Raw genomic sequence first — 22570 nt, 5'->3', positions numbered from 1 at the left:
CTTACATGCTTTCCCCAAAGGGCAAATACTGCCCTAGATGGTTGCTCTTCATCTGTTTAAGCATTTTTTAAAGTATTTGCGTCCTTTCCTACCAAGTTTTCCGTCCCAAAAACCGATTTCCTGAGATCTGCCCAGGACCATCTGATGAGCGCCCTCTAGGTAAAGCGCAGATCGTTTCATTTAAGTGAGACCAGGTGAGAATAACTCCAGGGAGAGCCAGATTATCTAAACCCTGTTATCTAAATATAGAGCTAAAACTCAAAGTGAGCAGTAGTAACACAGAAAGAGTTAGAAAGTCAAAGCTGAAGCAGGAATTCTGTTTGTAAACCACAATGACTGTTTAAAGTGATTGGCCAGAGTCATAAATATGAAAAGCGAGACAAATATCATCTTTATCCATTAAATAAAATCATTAAAACCATTGATCCAAGTTATTGTGGTGATTAGGTCTAAAGATGACAAAGTTAAAGCAATTACAGTGTACCAGCAGGCCATCTGACGCTCAGGAATGTGCGTCTCCTACTCTGCACAACTCCCAGCTTCGTCAGAGAGGAAGAGGTGGCCCTGAGGCTGTGTTAGACATTGTTAAGGATAGCAAGTATCCTCACACAACCTGTTCTGCTCTGTCCCTAAGCTGGAGAAGAGAAGACAATGTTCTCTCTTATCCTCCCACTCTCACCGCTTCATACCTCTGCTTGTTTGTGAAATGCCTCTTGCAGCACAAAATCCAAAAACGGCCAGCTTGTGCGTGTGAAAAACAGGGCGTAAGATGTTAACCACAATGAAACTCACCAGCAAGGATAAAAATAAACACCCCCTGTCTTTTGAATATCATCACTGTCTCCTAAGCTGGAGGTAAAACTCCTTAGAGAATAATAGTTTTGATTAGACTCGCTGTCTGTCATTGTGTCTTCGTCTTGCCTTTCTCTCACCCCTTCACATATAGTCGATGTACAGTATACGCACTCAAAAGAAAAAAGATGGGAAGAAAGGGACAAAACAGAAAAGGCAAGAAAAAAAGAGGAGAGTGTAGGACACTGGATGGCGGAAAAATGAAACACGAATGAAAAAGGAACGCTGAGAATGGGATCATAAATCTGTCACAACAGAATGGGTGAGAGGCCTGGAAGACCTAAAAGGGCTTATGTCATTGTTTTCCAAAAAGCTCTGTTTTCCTTCTTCACATGTACACAGGCCCCGAGCTACGCTGTAACCCTGTGACGCAGAAAATTTCCCCTTTAGTGTGGTCACACACTGAAGGAGTCCACCTAACCGCTGCGAACAAAACGCACTCCTCCTCTCTCCTAAATCTCAGCTTCATCGCCTCACAACGGCCGCATTGTTCGACCTCAACAGTGGCCACGCTGTGCGCCGCTGACGTTAAAAAGGCGTGCAGTTAGAAGCTACGGGGATAAATACTCTTCGGTAAACAGCAACAGTCTGTAACGTGTTTGCAGCAATGATAGGCTTTCTAAACAAATTAAGCCAAAGCGGCTCTACATTACTCATCCTGGCCGGCTGTCTGGCCAAATTCTGTCTCCACTGCACAGTTGTTTGATCAACTGTTTGTGCCGAGTCTATGTGTTAATGTGAGGGAGGGAGAGAGGAAGAACAGATATGAGTCCACGGGCTTGAGCTGAGACGAATAAGGCACGACAGCCGCAGGGAGAAGCAGTGAAACTAGTCTTCCTATACTTTCATGTGTCTGCAGTCGTGTGCTGTCACATTCGGAAGCTCTGTTCTTTCTTTCGCTGTGCATTACTTGTCAATCTGCTGATGGTCGGCGTGTGTGTGTTAAACCTGTCACTTTCTGCACTCTGAAGTCCGTGTCCTAATCGCTTTGGCTGAGCCCTGCTAGTCGGGTGTGTACAGTATTTGTGTCGGGCTGGCTATATGTGCACATGAGTGTTTGTGTGCAGGGCAGATGCTCCCAAAGCATAGCCTTTGCTCAGCATTCACACACACACACACACACACACACACACACACACACACACACACACACACACACACACACACACACAGTATTAAGGAAGATTACCTTGCACTTTATTTATTTATTTGCTTCCTAAACTGCCCCCACCCAACTCCCAAAGCCCCCCCTCCCCCCAAGTCATTTTTCTTAATCCCTGGTGGAAAAGAAAACGGGAGGAAAATAAAAAGTGTAATATTGGAGCACTACAGACACTACAGACCTACTTTTTAAATGGCTGATAAGTTTTCAGATTTAGGGCAATGAAAAGTGCACCAGACCTTTGAATGGGAGCCACAATAAGGTCCTGGTAAGCTCTTTTAAAGTACAGCGTGCCCTACTATTACTGTTTGTCACTACAAATCTCTTTCGAGCTAGACGGGGTTTTTTTGAAAATCAAAGGTTCTTGAATCATAGCATGTTTTTTTAATGATTTCTCATTTTGACACTGGCCACAAGCATCATGGTGGGGATTTTATTTTAAAGCAAAGCCTGCACAGCGCCTCATAAACAGCAGCTGCAGACTGCTTCCTTAGCTGCCAGCTCAGGAGTGTCCAGTCAAACCAGCCACATCACTCCCTCACTTTTTCTCTGCGTGCCAAGTCGGCTCCAAGTCAGGGAGAAAAAGGAGGCAGGATTGATTCAACCAATGTGCACAATCGATGAGATGCGGAATGAGAGAAAGATCCGTTTACCTGCGTGAACCTTGACCTCGGTGGTAGTGCCGCTGTGGTCGCCACCCCCTCCCCCGCCCCGCCCGTCATGTATTCCTCACGCAGGGTCCCTCGCTGACCTCTCCTTAAGTGGCGATCTGAAGGGAAAGCGAGACAGAAGAAGAAGGCTGTTACATTTCTTTTAATGGAAAGCCAGTGAGAGCCTGGTTCAGACAGAGGACAAATGTATCACAGAAAACAAAAAAAATGCACCCCGGAGTTGAAAAATGTGTGCGGGAAGCCATGAGGGAGTTTGCTATACTGCCCCATTTACTCTACCTCCTAACCCTGCCGGAGAGCCAATGAACCAATAAACAGCTGCACCACCAATCACACTACCGTGCGTATATACTGCAGCAGCAGTCCTGTGTAAACCCCCCACCACCCCCATCCACGCGACCCCACCACCCCCACCCCTGCTGCACAGGAACAATGTCCTTCCTAAAGGTTATCAGCAGCCTGCTGCTTGGTCAGCCCTCATTCTGAATCCATTACACACAGAGCATCGAGATTCACTGCCTTAATACACCTCTCTTAGTCTCTCCTCACTGCTTCACTGCGCCCTTTACAGGCCGATACAAATCCAGCGTAGGCCCAGAACACACAAATTTACACGGGTTTTGAGATTAGCCTATCAGAACTTTTCCTTTCTGTCTCTGTGATTGGTACAAATTTCATCACCACAGAAGCTGTGATGAGGAAACGGAGTACTATGCTAGCCCCTACCCTTGACCACCGATGTCCAAATGCTCCAAAACTGACTTTGTCATACACTTTGATTTATGGCCAAATAACTTTGAAACTAACCACATCCCCGCCAGCCTCAGCTGTAGTCTGTGTTTGATGTAAAACAGCAAATGTTGCTTAGTATAAAAAGCTAACAGACTAAATCATTTCGGCGTCCTGCAACATTACTGCAATAAAGTTTATAATAACTGACAATAATAGTCCCCCAGGAAGATACACAATCCCCCTACTTCCTCCAGTGTTTCTTCACATGCAATCTGGTCAAGAAGTAGAATAAGTCTAAAAACTGCAGTTTAGAGTCAAAACGTGGACAGCTAAAATCTTGTTAAAAGTCTGGGGATCCAGTTGATTGATTTCTCTTAGATCACTTTTGTTAGTGTCCATATTTTGCAAAAGTTTGAAAACAGAAGTTTTGCTTCAATCAGCAAAAATCAGCACGCTTTGTCCTGGCAGCAGATGTTAGCTGAAGCTATAATAAAAGGAATAAAATGACTGAAATGCATAAAAGATAACACCATGTAAAAAAACAAACAAAAAAAACACCTAAAATCGCTGATACCAATATTGAGAGAACAACAGACATATGGTTGGAAAAGCGGTGGTCACTACCATCCATATTTCCTGTCTCTCTTTACTATTCCCATCAATAAAGACACAAAATCCATGTGATGCAATGGCAGGCACCTCATACATCACAGCACCTGCTCGTTCATTTATTCCATGATGGGAAGGGAACATACTGAAGACTATAATGTGAGAAGGGGGTGGGGTGGGTGCTGATTTTGGACAGAGTCCAACAAAGAAGAGGACAGGGCAGAGAAGAAAGCCATAAATACGCAGGGAGGCGAGCAGGTGTTCGAGAAATATGATTTGCGGGGGTCTACGTAGCACGCGGTGCTGACAGGTAAGCCTATTAGGTTGCTATTACCCAGCTATAACATGCACCAGTGTTTAAAGGTGATGGGTTTAAGAGAGAGTTATACATTTATTTTTAAAAATGCAGCAACTACATCATTACTGAGCTGGTTTCACATTGATTTAATTCACTGCATCGCCTTTTTTTGTTTTTTCCGAGCTGACATAATTCGGCAGCCGTGAAAGAAATACGTGTTTCGCTTCGCTTGTTGAATAAAAAACAAGCAAACAAACAACAGCAAGCTTGTTTTATTGCAGTAGATGTTAGGTCTGATTCGACTTTAGAGAGCTACACCAGGTTTTTCTCTTTTTTCTCTCTCATATTCTGAAAACGACATTAGCCTTCACATCCAAAAGAGTGCAAGAGAGAGCTAAACACTGAGATGGCAGTGCATTTCTGCGCATTGAAAACTGCCAGGGAGCAATCAGTGAAGAATGCAAACGTTTATAAGAAACCCAATGCACTAGAACATGGAGATCTGCAATCGAATTTCACTTGAAATACTGCACGAGAGACACAAGACTGCGAGAAAATTGCTACCACTTGAGCAGCACACTACAGATGGTGTTGAGAGCAACACAGCACATAGCAATGTGTTCTTTAATAACGTGGTGAATATTGCAGTGAAAAGCTGAGTAGCTTCTGCAGACTCCTGCTTTTTTTTCCCTTTCCTGTCAGAAGTGTGAACTCTTTCATCCAGGATATAAGAGGCTGCGGTAAAATCCTCAAAGAGACTAATCGCGTTAAATGAGGTTTGTGTCTGTATCCATGACTTCTGAGTGTGCGTGTGTGGGATGTCAGGGGCTGGAGTGAGGGAAGTTGTAGGTGCCTGTGAGCGACTACAAATTCTTGTCACCTTTGAATCTAAACTCTGTCCTGTCTCCGCTCGAGTCAGCCGTCTCCTGTTTTCACTTGGTTAATGCTTCAGTCCTGGTAACTGTATCAGTTGATCGGGGTGTACATTTATGGAGACTAGGGCTGCACGATTAATCGTTAGAAAATCGCGATCTCGATTCATACTTATGTGCGATCTCATTTCCAAATGACAATGATTTAAAAAAAAAAAGAAAGAAAGAAAAGACGACGGCGACGACGATTGTACCGCATTTTGATCCGGGACGTAATCTGCATGAAAACAAGCGCTCACTCTTCCTGCTCAACAAATGACAAGGGCGGAGCCTTATACCACGTGATACAGAAGCTGTGCCGTGTGATGCTAAAATTAGCAGGGAAAAAAACAACGGAGAGCATGTCAGGGATGACGAGAAAGTGACAGGAGAAAATCCGTCCCGGTCAACCACCCAAACATCAATAACGGGAACCTTATACAGCGCTTCCCTATACACGTCGAACTCCCGCAGGCACAATGAAATTACGGAGGCTATCACTTATCACCTGACCAAAGATATGGCTCCCATCAGCACTGTGCAAAACGAGGGATTTAGGAAAATGATCAACACCCTAGACAAACGCTACACAGTGCCGTCCCGCAACTATTTTTCTATTGTTGCACTACCTGCTCTATACACGCAGCGTCGAGCAACGGTGGAGACGGAATTTCAAGCAGTACAACATTTTGCGGCAACAACATAACGTGAGACATTTGTTGTTTTTATGTTTATTTATTGTTTTTATGTTCAGTCTCAACTGTTACGAAGTTGATGTGCAGTTAATAAGTGCAATAAATATTTATACTGGAAAAGAAAATCGTGAGAGAATCGAATTATGCAAAATCGTGCAGCCCTAACGGAGACACGAATACATTTTCTTTGGTCTTAAAAGTGATTCAGTTTCTGAAGATGACAAAGCCTAAGTTTGCCTTTTAAAAGCCTTTAACACCACCACATTTACTTTGGCTTTCTGGAGGGGAATCCTCGCCTCAAGTGGCCGCTCGTACAGTTCAGCTCATACAGACGCATTCATACAGAAGCATGTGCACAAGCACGCACACACATGCTATGCATCGAAATAAAAGCAAACCTCATCTTCCTTAAAACAGCCAGGGCTGTCCCTGGGTGTCTTAACACAACTCATCAACTGTTAAACCAGAGAGAGAGGCAGAGCAGTAAAAATCAATGCCCCCAGCACTGCAAACAGCAGTCAATTATGTTAGTTGGAAGAGGAAAGAGCGAGAATTTGCAGCAGTGTCTGGAGAGGTAAGGAGAAAGAAATGGGAGGAATCCAAGGAAGGAAGGAAGGAAGGCAGGAAAGAGAAAGTCCATCTTAAGCTAAAAGCAGCAGGCTAATATATGTAATTGATTACCTCTATGCAAATAGAAGAACTTTAAAAAACCACCGACTGCAATTTAAAGCAGGAGCAGAGGCTCTGAAAATCGATTGACGCCATGAGCGAGAGAAGCCATTTTCCTCTAGCCAAGATAAAACACTTTACTACGAGCTGTCAGATACTTATCAGGAGGAAATTAGCAGAGGAATACCATTTTCCCAAACAAACAGGTCAAGTGTTTCTCCTCTTTTGAGTGGCCTGTCCCACGCTTTCACCGTCTCCCGCTCTGATATCATCATCTGTTATTTCCTCCTGTTTAAATGCCAACAGTAAGGGAGCCAGGGCTGTATTTCATTCAAACAGATCATTTGTAATAAAAGAGGGGGGGGGGGGGAGCCCCACGCAGGCAGGCCTTGTGCACCGGCAGTAGCTGTCTGTTGTTTGAAACAGAGAGGATGAGGTCTCCGGTTTTGCCTCAACTCCCGGGAGCGACCCCAAAGCCTGCCAGCACCCGCACGCACTCGCTGACGCAAGTCCGTCCTCAATCTACGAGCCCGATCTCACCAAAACAATATCTGAGTTTCTGGCCTGCAGTCGGTGTTACTGGCTGAAAAAAAAGGAGAGAAAACAAGAAAGAAAGAAAACAGACAGAGAACAGAGCACAAAGAGATGTCGAGGCAGGCAGCAGCCCACACAAGGCAACTTTGGTGGAGAGAGAGAAGAGGCCAGCTCGGCGTCAACATCAACACCGGTTCTGCAGTCACTGCTCAGCAGGTAATTATGATAACAACGTGTTCCCTAGGCGGCCTCTCTCTGATTTAGTTTCCAAGCACTTACCCTTCCTAAAATCTCCCCCCTGATAACATCTGATATGATTACAAAGTCGAGATCCCTTTCAAAGAGCGCCCACTTATGTGCCTTTAATTTGGTGTACACTAACTTTCCCTCTCGTGACTACTCATTGAAGCTTCTCATCTTATTGTGTACACCTAGTTAAGATGTTGCACCCTTTGGATTGTCATAACATTTCGGAAAATGCAGTGACATAAACAAACCTCACCTACCGACACCATCCGTTACAGAGTGCGCCACTTGCTTTCTATTACCTTCCACTGTAAACACAGCTTTGCCGCATGGGGAAATACGCCATTTCATTGTGTCTGTTAACATCCAGTTTTAGCAGTGGGAATTCGGCCCTGAATGGAATCAACCGAGCTGACCCTGTGATTACCTCTGCGGTGCGGCATTTTCCTTGGCTGTCATCACAGCCGACCCTTTAAACGGCCAGAGCTGCTTTGCAACAGAGGCTAGGCTGTTGACATACTGAAGACATTTAAGATAATCCCGGAGATGTCTCTGTGATTTCCAAGATTACATCTTCAAAGGGGAAATGCGCCCGGCTGCCTGTACTTGAAGGGGAGAGAGATGCGGAGGGCTCTTGTTCTGAAGGAGGGGGTGGAATAGCTCAAGAATGCAATCATGGTTTTGGAGTGGAATAAGGCCTGTCCTGGCTAGCTAAGCTGGCAGGAGGGTGAGAGGATAGGAGGGGAGCGTGGCGAAGGAGAATCAAACCTGAGAGAGAAAACACACTTGTCGGAAGGGGACAAAACACAGCGGGGCTGAGACAGAAGTCTCACCTGTGCGACCAGACCTGGGCCTGCCTTGTCAAGTTGTCAAGTTGAGATTAAATAGTTATTCACTTCCTCCACATGAATCAACTTTTCTTGCCTAAGAAAACAGACCTGAATGCTTCAAAGTGTATACTTTTATATTTGATTGTGTCATAATGCTGAGGTAGAAATCAAAGCTTCTCAAACCTGAAGGATACGGTCGTTGCTAACCAGGTTTGGGACAAAATATTGCTCTGGTAGCAATTTTCTACTCAAGCACTTTATACCAAATGCCTCATACTCAGATGAACACACTAGAAAGCAACTTGGGGTTCTGCCCAACGATTTGGAGCAGTCAGGGATCGAACCACCACCAACTCCTGAGGTACAGACACCCTTAATATGGCTGTGATATACCGATATATGCTCACGCTTCCTCTTGTGATATGTGTGGAAACACTCACTACTTCATGGCTTCTTGCAGAGGCAGAAATCAACCTAATGCAGCTAATACAATAAAATCAACCTTTACTTTGTTGCCACATTGTTTCGTTTTTATGCAACAAAACACTGAACTACTCTTTCCAGTCCTCTTCACAATAAAAGTCCAATAGAAATAATACTGATACTTTTTTTCTGCTCCCTTATTTCCAATGGGTCACTGCATGTTCGATTTGGCACAGATTTTACACCTCACATTAATCCAGGCTTGGAACCAGTTTGTGTCTCTTCCTGGTCTCAAACCGGGGATCTTTCATAAGTATGATAAGCCTGTTAACCACTATGCTATGAAGTCACTATAATTAAAAAAAAATAAGTGAAGTTAGTTGTGGTGGAAACACAAAGAACCTCATGGGGGAAAGCAAAGAAAAGCAAAAAAACGTAATTATTAAAACTGAATGATATCATACGAAAACACTAACACCACAGTTCAGTGAATACATAATTTGTTTTTCTTCAGTTACACAGATCATAAACTACAAGAAATGAGTGTATTGTGATGTATTGAGATTGCAGATTTGCTTAAGCTGGGAGCAACGTGGAAACCGGAGACCACAGGACGTGAATGATATTTGGCAACTTCAAGTGACTACAGGTGAAATAACTTCTAGGCAAGCAACAGGAGCATCTACCAATGAGAGGATAGCATTTATTGACAGATGATTTGGACGTAAATACATTAGAGACTCACGTAGGCAAACAGAAACTGGAATCTCCACAAGCGAGCAGACGTAGCTTTAGTTTTCATGGGGATATATCGCAAGCTATCCTGTAACTCCTGTTCATATTTCCAGTTCTGACCCACTGATTGGGACCCCCTTCTGTGATGGTTACTTTGAGGTTAAATAAAGCCAGTTTCCCAGTGGATCCACTGACACACCTCTCAGTTCAAACAATTGAATGCCCTGACTGCTAGATGCCATTTGTTTTATAGCTGATCATGCATGCATGTAGATGCCCTATTGGACAACTAAACTGGCGCTAAGAGTCATGTACTGTCTGCGGTATTTTAGAATCCACCTGAACTTTACAATGAACTGAATGCTGGAAAATCTCAGTCCCTGAGTCACTTAATCACTTGAGAAGCGTTTTAAGTGTCTTTATACCATTTGTTTTTTGAGTGCAGATATTTGCAGAATATACTAGATTGAGTCCACACCATCAAAATCTGTTACAAACGTCATTATCTTAGGTCCATCCACTCATGGCGCGTTCAAGTAAAGTTAAGAGGGCAGATTTGTCCTCTGCACACGACCCGTTCTGACAATGAAGGACTTGGGCGCTGTAACTCCAGCGAACATGACTTCACTCCTGTGCAGCCTCCAGGCAACTCTCTCCCACAGAGTGTTTACTGCATCATCACAAAGCATTTTTAGATCCAGTGCATGACATCTGCAAGCAGCCGTGAGCCGCTGCATCTACGCAGAAGACCCGAAAGAGAAACGGTAAATCGAATGCGCCACGTCAAATTAATTAGGAAGTATTAAATAAAAGCAAGAAATTATGACTCATATCTGCAACAAATGTCAGCAGTGACGTCCTGTGTGGCTGTGAGCACCTCTTAATGACTCATGGAAGTGTTCACTAATGTGGCTCTGACGGACATTAAAATCATTCAGCGGGATTCTTTCCAGTCGCTGACCGGCATTGTGATAACATCGGGGTATTTTAACACAGCACACGAGGAAGAGCTGTGAATAACAGAAGTAATAATGGCTATTTAACACCACACAGAGTGGCAGGCAAAAACCCAAATGCGTGTGCTTCCTCTCAGCTGGATTGATGACATCATCGGGACCAGAGCCCAGAGCTGGGATCAAAAAGCACAGAGTGAGGCCTGCCTATTACCAGCTGCACATACTGTACAGCATGAGAAGGCACAAACATCCAGTCAAAGAGGCACACAAGTCACACAACCACCAGAAGGCTATTTATGAGCCGCGGAAGAAAGGGAGACAGAGGAAAACAAATCTGTCATCAGCAGGAGGCTGGGAGTGAGTAGACGAATCGGCTGAATCATAACTGCGTCTCGCAGAAAGGAACTTATTTTAGAATGAGCACCGATAAACTGCTTTACAAGTGTAGGCAGCATTAGGTACAGTATGTTTCCTCTCAGTGAGCTCTGCATCGAGGGCCCCTCCTCGCTTCTCCAGCCTCACTGGCCACAGTTGAAAAATTAATGCAGCAAACTGACAACACTTAGGGCCTCCCTCCCTCTCGCGCTCACTCGCTCTCTCCCCTTCCTCCCCATGTACCAAACAGGATCAATTACCAAAGCAGGGCTCCACTCAGCAGCGCTAAAGAAACAAGAGGCACTCTCCATCACAGCTGCGTGTGAGCGTGCACATGCAAGCATATGTTTGTGTGGTTCGGGCGGCTTATGATGAGCCGAAAGAGGAGGAGGAGGTGGTAATAGTCTGTTTGCTTCTCTAATGACAGCAGCAGAGTGGATTAGTGAGCCTCCTAACCCTTCAGCATCACTCCTCTGAGTGGAGCTTGTAAATAACCAGTTATGGTCAGTGGGAGAAGGAAAGAAAAGATGGAGACACCGAGACTAATAAGCTAACAAGCGCTAAATATGTGAATGTGCAAGCATTTTTTTTTCTTCGTGCACGTTCATTTGTATGCAGGTGGAGATTTCAAGGAGTTCCATTTCTACAACATCAGCCAAGTTATTCAAATGCAGCACATCTGACTGGAGAGGATAACATAAAGAAAGGCATCAGCAGAAATGGCAGCAGGCAGTAATCCCCCAGCCAGGCCACTTGTGTTTGCCACGCAGGCAGGCAGCGCTGTCAGTGGCAGCACCCATACAGGCCTTATCAGTGACAGCCACAGGGCTATTCTAATAACCCCGCTGATGCTCTGCGGTGCAGGGACAGACGGGGAGATGAGCATGCAGACAGACAGGCGGACAGGTTTCACTTCCCGCATAAAGAAAGAGCCTGAGAGCCAGGTATCAGCTCATGCCTGTGTGTGCTCGTGTGTTTGTGTATGTGGAAAACTTTCTAACATGTAATGCTCTGACAGCTTCATACATGCTGTCACTGTCGTCTGAATACGCTACAAGGTTGACCAGCCCACCTATTAACCCCGCACACGTGCCCACTTTGCATTTACGACAACGTTCTCTAAACGCAAGCGTGCTGGTTTTGCAGCCCCCGGTAGGCGCGTATCTGTCTCCGGCATCATTATCACCATTCAAAAGGTCAAGCACAATGCTTCAAGCCTCTTCTTTGTGATTTATGCCTTTGTGCTATTAACTCTCTTCCCATTACTCTCCATCTGTAAATCTAATCACACTCCCTCACTGTTGCAGCGCCTGGTGCTCTCAGGACAGAAGCCGCGGCCGACGGGAAACAGCTTATGTAAATACAACACTGTTGACATAAGACGAGCAGTACACGGTGCCTCGCTGCTATGATGAGACACGCCGATTAGCGTCCAGATAAGAACAGCTATCGCTTTATTGTTCTTTCTTTTCATTTGCTGCAACTGTTCTTTGCTATCTTTTAAAAATCCCGACATCTTAATGTTTATTTCATATCTACAGGATCATTTCCCTGAGCTCACCTTAAGTGACTGAGGTGCTGTTGTTAGTAAAAAGACCAAAAGAACAACAAAGAAATGCAGGCGCAGTGCTGCGGGGCTCCATTTGTAGTCAATGAATAACTCGAATATTGACACCAGTAAATGAGGGTGTCACTCATGACGCAAAGAAACAGAGCAGCGTTCAGCAGAAGTGCTTCCAGGCATTCTCTGCATGTATGTGAGCCAATAATCATTACCTTGGCTTGAGAAAGGCTCCACAACCACTTGAAGCCCCGTGAAAACATCTACTCTCGCGTGCCTCGAAGCAGCCTTGGAGCTCTTTGAGGAAAGTGGGCTGACAAGCCACTCTATGGCTGCCACATGCAGTATAAAGACTTAATCAGGTCTACCGTGTCTAAGTACAACGATGGCTTCTGAGAGAATTCCGTCTGCAAGGACTGATGGGAACTTCGGTGATGACACAGAGAAGCCTGCAGGCCTGTCAGCTCGTCTCGATGCGGTCAAATCAGCGCTGGCCTAACGGAGAACTTTTTACCGCGGCGCTGACACGCACTCACACACTGGCTGACACAAATCTCCAGCATCACTTCAGCCATCCACTCAGTCCTTCAACATCATACTCGACATGTGGCGTCTGTGCGTGAGATTTGCAGCATACACACAGACTGAGTCATTCCAGGTTTAAATTTGGATGTTGCATGACACACGACCATCTCAAAATAACGCTCTGATATGCAGAAGAGCGGCAGTGCTTTAGCACAGAGCCAGCTGGACCAGAGACTACAGTGAGGATGAACTGGTAAAGGTTACATTAAGTTCACTTGGCACAAACTCTTTGGTCTGCATCAGTTTCTGCGTTGTATCGAAATGTAAGATCTAATCTTAGCAAAGCAATTTTAGCTCTAGATTTGGTTTCAAGCCCTGGGATAGATTGGCAACCTGTCAAGGGTGTACCCTGCTTCTCACCCTGTGACAACTGGAATAGGCCCTCCCAGCATGCCTGAATTGAAGAAGGAGAAGAAAATGGATGGATTTGGTTTCATTTGATTAATACAAGATTAAACAGAAAAACTGTCAATGAAAAACTTAGTACCCGATGTAGCAAAACGCTAGAAACTTTGCCAAATGCTGCTTTTCTTGCAAGCATCTGAAACGCACGCTATTCAAAACACAAAAGAAGAGAGTTTTAAGAAATCAACGCAAAGCCCTAATCTCTTTGACAGATATCATAACTAAAGATTTCAAGATGGTGACTTATATTTTATGTGCCACCAAAAAAAATGCTAGGAAAGAGCGTTTAATTATTGATGGTACTGGAGTAGGGAGATAACCGCTCTCCTCCTGTTATCAATCATTAATGGAGTTTCCATCAAAAACACTTCAACCCCTCAAGTATCAAATATCTCTTGAAGGTGGAAGACCCACATTCAAACATCCCACTTAATCAAAGGGCACACAATGTGCTCTCAGTTTCTCTCATTTTCACTTGCTCAAATTAGGATAATCGCAGCACAAATTAGAAAATTGTTCACAGCTTAAGTGTAAAAGTAGGCATTTTCACAGAGGTCTTCTTTTGAGTGATGAGGGTTAATGTGCAAATTTTAAATGTTTAAATCACGGGGGAGAGAAAAAGAAAAAAAAACAGCCAGTGCTTTTATTTTCTTACAGAGACAACAGATCAAATGCTGAATCTGAGAAATGCTTTCTTTCTATTTTTTTTATATGATGCAACACCTCAAAGTAGTTGGAAAAGGGCTATGTTTACCCCTCTGTTGCATCAACTCGTCTTTTAATAATATTCACAAGCATTTGGAATTTGAGGAAACCTATTTCAGCTGCATTAGTGGGCCTTCTTTTTCATATTTTCCATTTCATAATGCAACACAAGAAGTCCGCTGAAGTGCAGGCAGGTCAGAATCTGCACTCTTTTACTGTGCAGTCACGCTGTTGTGATATACGAAGAAAGCGGCTTTGTCTTGCTAAAAGAGCGGAAATATAACATGGCCGACAATTTGTACTGTGGTATTTTGAAGATTTGTTACTGCTATTAATATTATATCTGTAACACGAGCTAGTTGTCTCACAGAAGTACATGAAATACAAATCTTTTTAAAGTCATTATCAAAAAGGAGCAACACAAATAAACCACATGACTAAAAACATTAAATTATCTACTTTTAGGCTTTGTTGACAAAAATCAAATATTTGGCACATGAGTGGCACGTGGAGTCAGTGCTTAGAAGGCTGCTTTTCATGCTTTTACCAGATGTAGCGTCGGTTTAGCAGGCCGGCTGTTTTCAAACAAAGTCAACATATGGCTCATTAGCATATCTGTGCCTCACCTGGCTCCCTCTTTGTGTGTGTGTGTGTGTGTGTGTGTGTGTGTGTGTGTGTGTGTGTGTGTGTGTGTGTGTGTGTGTGTGTGTGTGTGGAGGAGCTGCCTGAGCCCCACCCACAGTCAAAGACCAGCACACAAGCAGCAGAGCAGAAATGATTTAAAGTTAAAAACTTCCAAAAAGCAGACACAACTCCTGTCTTGGTCTTGAGTTATCTCGGTGCATCTCCGCTCTCTCTTCTTCATCCTCCATCTGTCTGCACTGTGCTCAGCAACAGCTCCTCTCCCAGCTGTTAGCGAACTGTTATGCTACCTGGCTAGTTAGCGTAATTTCCCAGCATGCTCGTAAGCGCCGTAATTACTGTTAAATTATTTTATGTTTCACAAATTACTGGGAGCGTCACTGAGAGGTGAAGAGAGCTAACTGTGGATTGTTAACGCCCGTGCTACCGTACTGCTCGGTCTGTGATTTTAATCCTTGTTAAGTAGTTGCTAGGCAATGGGATGAAATCAAAACAGAACTTTTTTGATATAAATCAGATGTTACAGTTGTGAAATTAAAATGACACAATGCTTAATTAGGAGTTATATGTGGATTAACACTACCAGTAGGTCACTTTAGCCCGTTGGTAGGTGGCTGCCAGGTAACGTGATGACATCATAACATCTGATGTGGATAAGAACCTTTGGGAGCTTTAATGTAGCTGTGTGCCAATTCTGATTGCTAAACTTGTGATCGTGTTCACCAATACGCCAGCCATATGAGTCGTGCGATTAGAACTATGAGTGAGAAGGGTTCACAGTTACTACAGACCCACTCTCATGCTTTTTACTGCTACCGGTAGACAATAATATAGTCCATTTAAGCCACTTGAAAAGCCTATGTGGATGTTTTATCCGTTCGCCACTATGCCACCCGGCACTACAAGCTACCCCTTTGCTTTAACTCAGAGGATTTACTGTCTATGTTTCCTAAAAAGGAAAAGAATGTATAATTTAATTGGTAATGCCACATGACACTTTTCCACTTTGCCTCCGTCCATCTTAAACAGACGACAGCACTTCTAGATCTTCTCTGTATACATTCTTTTCTTTGAATGGTAGAGTTTTAACTTGCATTTGTGGATGCCGTAAAATGTTCATCAGTTCAACAGCTTTCAGATGTGATCCTGGGACCATGCAGTGGTTTCCACCACAGCATCTCTTCAATGCATTTCTTCTAAATTTATTTTGGAATTGGGGTTTTTTTGTGTGCGGTGATTTCTTTAGATTGTATATGAATCCCAGAATTTGGTGCAATCTTATGCTGAGACATTTTTTTAATTTAATAATTAACTTATCACACCACATATAGAGTGATAAACCTATCCCCATTCTTACTTCTGAAAGCCTCTCCGCCTGTTTTAACATAATCTTGTTACTAATGTAACCCTAATTAGTTGTTAGATGTTTCACCAGGCTTTTTATAGCCCTACACAAATTTTATAGCTTGAATTTGATACTAGTTACACTGTACAGTGAGCATATGTTTTTTGAAAAGCAGTACAGCTTCTGAATCTCACTCTTTGATATATGTTGTCTCTGCTTTCAGTTACATATAAGCAATAAATTATTTGCACCATTCATTTACATTCAACAACGTGTCTGAACTTGTATATGCAGCACTGTTTGAAGAAAAATCTGTCTATCTGGCTCGCTCTGTAAAGCTGAAGGCTGGCCTGGTCAAAGTCACGCAGGACACGATGTGCATCAGCGACACTCACAAAGAACCGTAACACTGCTGCTACCCTTTAAAACAAACACAAGGTTACACACAGCCCCGTGTGTGTGTTTGTGCATGTAAAGCTGCACACACACAAACACACACCAACGCACACGAGTCAGTTAGAGTTTACAGCTTTGGACCGTCTTTAAGGGATCAGCCAAGATCCTTCAGTCCACCGCCCAGCTAAGGCTACACGGTGTAAAATTGACTTTTACGGTATCCTTGCAGCATCTCCTCTAACAGCCTCGCAGGCTCAGATTTCACATACACACCATACACATTCTACACTACATAAGCACTGCAGCTAAGTGATACCAAAAATGACAGAGTATCCCTAATTACCCATCAAGATGGTTCTGACAGTGTTCCGTGTGCCAGTGATCAGTGTCATGGCGTATCGCCAGCAGCGACTACAGTTTGTCTGATTTGTAGCTGCAGCTCAGTAGTGGGTGGTACACCATCAGAGCTGCAGTGCCATATACTTTCTCTCTCTCCCCCTTCCCCTTCTGCCACCCCCCACACACACACACACACACACTGTCCTGTTTCACTAGCCCCGACCTTGCCTGTCATCGGTATAAAGCAGCTTCTCAAGGCTGCTGCATTACAGAAACACAGGGAGGACACTGAGAAGATTCTGTGGAGAGAATTCGTCTTAAAAGGTTCAGACACAAACGTGGGCTCTGCTTTAATTTAACAAGCAAAGCAATATGCTTACATGCGGTGTTGAAAACACGAGTTAGTGAGTGAAAATAGACTGTCTACATTCATGCAGCTGTGCTTTGAGCTGTACCCCAATGCCAACGTGCTCACAAAAACTGTGGTAACACGCAGATGGTTATGTTTACTACATTTAACACCTAGTTTTCTTGTGTTAGCGCTGTTACCTGTATTAAGCACAAAGTACAGGTGAGGCTGATGGGAGTGGCATCAGCATTGCAGGCAGCTGGTCATAAACACACAAGTGTTTGGAAGCTGAAACTTCTGCCAGAATGTTGCGTGAGCAGAAATGATAATGAAAATCACAGGGAAGAGAAGTCAGTTTGTGCACAGTCCATTCAACAGCTGTAAAAGCACTTGTAAGAAAAAACCATCACCAAAGTCGGTAGTTTTCTGGGGAACATGAATGTCAGTGGAAAATGTCTGGGAACGCTGTCCCATAGATGCTAAAATAGGTCAGTATACACCAAAGTGTTTTACCAACTGACCATCACTGCTATAACTAGAACCACGTCAACAACATAGACTATATCAGGGGTGTCAAACACAAAACCCAGGGGCCAGAATTGGCCTGCTAAAGTTTCCAGTCTGCCAAATGTACATCTTTTGGAAAAAATTTATATTTTTATAGCTATCCCTTCTGATCCAGAACACTTAGCAATTTATACAATACCAAAGTAAATAAGCAACAGACAAACAATTGTTTTTTCACTATCTACTATAGAAGAAAAGACAAAATATTAGCAGCATTTTTAATCATGTAAAAAAAGCACTTCTTTGGCTTATATTAAAATATCTCCAGGATTAAATGGGCAGTTAAACTTCTTTACACTGACAAAAAGAGGAGTTTTACTGGTCCAAGCCACTTAAGATAAAAGTGGGTGTGGCCCACTATGTAAACAAAACTATATAAACAAAAATACCGGGTCACCAACAGGAGGTGTTTGACATGCCATGAAGCTCCCAGTGCACAGTTTATGTGCCGATGTTAATGCCAAAGAAGGTTTAGAGCTGGTTTATTAAGTCAGCAGTGTGCTGGGGACTTTTATGCACTCAGCACTCGGCTCTGTAAACCTTACACGTCTGACCTGCTGTGGTTCCTAAATGCTTCCACGTTGCAGTAAAACCACTTACAGCTCATTGTGGAATATAGAGGAAATTTCACAAACTGACATGTTGCAACAGTGGCATCCTATTTCAGGACCATGCTGGAATTCAGTGAGCTGTTTAGAACAAACCATTCTTTCACAAAAGTCTGTAAAGCCAGACTGAGGCTGAAAACACCTGAATTACAGATTAAGAGGTGTGGCTCAATACTTCTGTCCACAGAATGTAGCTAAACATGAAACGCCTGTCCAAATACGAGGTCTAGTCCATGTCAGTTCTATACTGTGAAAAAAACACTTACTTTCAGACAAAATAAAATAGTTGAAAGCACCACTTTAGAAAACTGAGATGACTAAAAAAACAACAGACTTATTGTGTTGGCCTGTTTAATTGAATAAAAGAACCTATAAAAACAATAAATGCACGCGTGGAAGATGTGTCATAATTTATCTCATTAGTGTTGGGATAGCATATGTTATTATAGTGCCATTGTGAACCTATGAAAGGCTGATTTATACAGTGTAAGCACACTGTGAGCTTTGGCTATGGTGCTGTAAGTGAACTGAATTAATGCACAGAGCCAGTTAATATTTGCTTAGTGAAATGCTATCTGAAATCTGCAGCGCTGATGGTTTTTTTAAATGCCTTTAAAGTGTAAACCAGCCATGAGTTTGTCAGGTCATATGAGCTGTTCTGATCTTAAACCAGAGGCAGCATTACTAATGAAGGGTTGATCTATTCAATACACTGTCTACAATGTATTAATTGGGTAAATTAACCTCTTTGCAGCGACAGTATGTAAACATTTATTTTCAGGCTTACTGGAAGAAGCCTTTGCGTTTAAATCATGGAGCCATCATGGGCTTGGGTTCCTGCCAATAAAGTGTCAGAGGTCAATTACCTTTCAAAAGATAACAGCTACATTTACCATTTATCTTATCGCAAGCCTGATTTCCATCTTGTGGATTCATAAGTAAACAAGATGCTGAGATATTTATTTTGAAAGGGAGCAGGCGTAATAAAGGGGACTAATCTACTTGTCACACATGCTCGCCTTTTACTTTGTGACTCTGCTGACTCACACGAGATGAGCTGAATCAAAGCGGCTTCTGATTCAGTGACTTGGGAGCTGAGTATTCGAGAGGCTTTGAGCTGACAAATAGGTTTACTGCTTTATCTTAAAGGACCATACCTGTGGTTTCGTAGACCTTTCATTTGCTGCGCACATCTCAGATTTTTTCAGTTTTTATTCAAAGGCCTTTTGCTCATTGATGACTGTCTGCCAGGACAGAAAAATACAAGACAATCAGAAGTTTTGTTGTTCCTGTGCCAGAGCCAGACAAATCGAATCAGAAAAAGCGGCATGAAAACAGCAAAAATGCATCAGCTGAAATGATCTTTGAAAGTCATCAGACTGAAATCATAATTCTTAAATACCTTCCTTCCTTCAACATTAGTCTAACTACTCCAACCAAGCAGTAGAGCAATCTAAATCTGAAAATGATTTTGACAGACAAAAAAAGACACTAATCATTTGTTAGTGGTAAAATAGCTCCTTCATCTCCCTAACAAAAAACACAGCCTAACGTCTGATTGAATCAAGAACCACAAAGAAAAGCTTGATTCAGTCAGACTATGTTTTTGCACATTGAACTTAACATGTATACTTTAAACACCAGCCAATGTTAAAGAACACTATACCGGCCATTTTATTAGTTACACTTTTCCAGAGTAGGGTTGAACCCCTTTTGCCTTCAGAACTGCATTAACTCAACAAGGTGCTGGAAACATTCCTCAGAGATTTTGCTACATATTGACATGAAGTATCACACAGTTGCTACACATCCATAATGTGAATCTCCTGTCCCAACACATCCCGAATGTGCTCCACTGGATTGAGATCTGGTGACTGTGGAAGCCTTTTGACTGCAGTGAACTAACTAACTGTGATGCTCAAGAAACAGTTTGAGGCGATTTAAGCTTTCTGACATCGTGAGTTATTCTGCTGGAAGCAGCCATCAAACATGGGTACACTGTGGTGTAGAGAAGAATGTGGACAGCAAGCATATTCATGTAGGCTGTGGTATTTAAATGATCCTCGTTTGGTACTAAGGAGTCCAAAGTGTGCCAAGAAGATATGCCCTGCACCATTATACCACCAGCAGCAGCAGCATGAAGTTGATACAAGGCAAGATGGATCCATGCTTTCATGTTGTTTACACCACATTCTGACCCATTTCTTCCAATCTTCCATTTTTCAGTTTTGGTGAACCCATGTAAACTGTAGCTTCAGTTTATTCTTAGCTTCTTAGTGTGGTCTTCTGCTGCTGCAAGCCCTCTACTTCAAGGTCTGACGTGTTTTGTGTGTTCAGTGTCACTCTTCTGCATACCTTGGCTGTAACGAGTGGTTATTTCAGTTACTGTGTCCTTCCTATCAGCTCAACGGAGCGTGGCCATTCTCCTTTGACCTCTGACACCAGCAAGGCATTTTTGCCGAGAGCACTGACACTCACTGCATATTTTCTCTTTTCTGGACCATTCCCTGTAAACCCAAGAGATGATTGTGTGGAAAATCCCAATAGATCAGCAGTGTCTGGAATATCCAGACCAGCATGCTTGGCACCAATAACCACGGCACAGTCAAAGTCACTTAAATCACCTTTTCATTCTGCTCCTCCGTTTGAATTACAGCAGGTCATCTGAAACATGCCTACATGCCTATAGGCGTTGAGTTTCTGCCATGTGATTGGCTAATTAGACAACTGCATTAATGAGCAGTTGAACAGATGTGCCTACTGAAGTGACGGTGATTGTAAGTTTTTATGCTGATTTCCAAACTGTTTGCTTTTGGGTTTTAAAAACTAGAAAAAATTATTGATTCTTAAATAAGTTAGAGTTTGTCACAGTCTGCACTGTGCTCTACAATTGTAAGACACTTAAATTGCAATCAGGAACCATTGTCAAAACTGTTGTTGCAGTCAAAAGCTGAAAAGGCACTGCTTTGACAAGCTGCGCTGTCAGAAATTCAAATCAAAATGGGAAGTGAGTAAACATGGATATGAAACGGCGCGTGTGAATCTAGTTTTCTTTCTTTCCTTTAAAGGTGGCTCACAAATCTCTGATGTGGCGTCTTCAAATATACTCGCAGAAGGAGTTTTCACTCTGCTGTCAACCACATCACTAAGTGCCGATAACATAACTTAAAGACAACTAAATGCTGTGTGTGCTGTGATGGATTAGCTGTGTCAATCAAGCTTCTGCAAGTTACACTTCATAATCTAGTGAAGTCACTGGAAACAAACAGCAGCTTAAAAACAATCAGAAAACATCAGAAAAGATATGCATGTGTAAAATACAGTGTAAGTGATTTGGTGTCAATGAGCTGGGACATGCAAAAAAATCATAATATTAGTAGCAAAACTAAGTTATGGTCCTTTAATTGTGAGCTTTCATTTTCCCATGACCGAGTGAGCGTTCGCCAGTCTAGTCACTTGGCAGGAACTCACCTGTTTTGGGGAGGGGGGAGGAGGGGAGCCACTACTACAACACCAATAAATGTCAAAACGGTGAGCGGGATCAATATGCAGGCATTAATCTCTCGAGAAGGTATGCGATGTATCAAACTTGGCAGACGCTGTGTGTGTCAATCCACACTTATGCTCTCTTTAAAAAAACCGAGCAGCCGCAATTAACGCCTTTTTATTCGTTCTGTCATTGGTTTTGTCATTAATAGCGTTGCCCCAGGCACAAAGAGCCAGTTTAACTGTCAAAATCCTCCCTTCAGATCAAGTGCACATCATCATGCCTGATGAACAACCTGATAAAACTGACATTTCCCTCCTGCCTGCACCTGTGAGTCTAAGGAAGAGCGTTACCAGAAGACATGGGACGGTGCCAGCCCAGCTTGACTGAGTGCCACACAGTCCAAAGGACAGACGCTTCACATAAAGACAACAAACAACTTAATACCCTGGTGTGTGTGTGTGTGTGAGGGCGCCTGCGTGTGTTTGGTTGTGTGCAGTGTGAATTTTAATGAGAAATGCAGAGAAAGACACTGGGAGACCAAAACACAAGAGATAGAGCTCTGAGATTGTCTCCCACTGTGTCTGGACTGGCGGCTGCTACTCTTCTTGACCCCGATGCTTCGAGCCACAGATCAGATCAGGGACGCTATGCGACAGATGTCTGCCCTGGCGCTCTGTTCCAGGCATGAGTGCTGCTGGCACACGAACCGACGAGGGATGGCGGCGAGGGGCAAAAAAGGGAGAGAACAGAGTGAGCACAGAGGACGAGCTGGATGGCATGAAAAAGGAGAGGAGGGAAAAGAAAACAGGAGAAGAAGAAAGGGGTGGGGGAATTCACATGTCACTTCCTGCAGACTTCATCAGCAGGACGAGATATACTC

At 43.3% G+C, this 22570-nt stretch overlaps 2 protein-coding genes across 5 annotated transcripts in view; both read right to left on the bottom strand.

Moving 5' to 3' along the window:
* The window catches only part of zmiz1a (zinc finger, MIZ-type containing 1a), a 107354-nt gene that overhangs the window by 76137 nt on the left and 8647 nt on the right, over window positions 1-22570 (bottom strand). For all 4 annotated transcript variants that reach the window (XM_026189863.2, XM_080287762.1, XM_080287764.1 and 1 more), the window contains exon 2: window positions 2668-2783. The gene's annotated coding sequence lies outside the window, so the exon portion shown is untranslated. The remainder of the gene's footprint in view (window positions 1-2667; window positions 2784-22570) is intronic.
* rps24 (ribosomal protein S24) overlaps window positions 10495-22570 on the bottom strand; it is a 64814-nt gene continuing 52738 nt past the window's right edge. Inside the window, exon 6 of the mRNA XM_080287766.1 lies at window positions 10495-10505. Within this exon, the coding sequence (XP_080143892.1) occupies window positions 10503-10505 (3 nt within the window). The 3' untranslated portion in view covers window positions 10495-10502. The remainder of the gene's footprint in view (window positions 10506-22570) is intronic.

The sequence above is a fragment of the Astatotilapia calliptera genome, chromosome 13, assembly GCF_964374335.1.
Source record: "Astatotilapia calliptera chromosome 13, fAstCal68.1, whole genome shotgun sequence".
In the NCBI taxonomy this organism is placed as follows: Eukaryota; Metazoa; Chordata; class Actinopteri; order Cichliformes; family Cichlidae; genus Astatotilapia; species Astatotilapia calliptera.
Note: the sequence above shows the minus strand (reverse complement) of the source record. Positions and strands in the feature narration are given on the sequence as shown.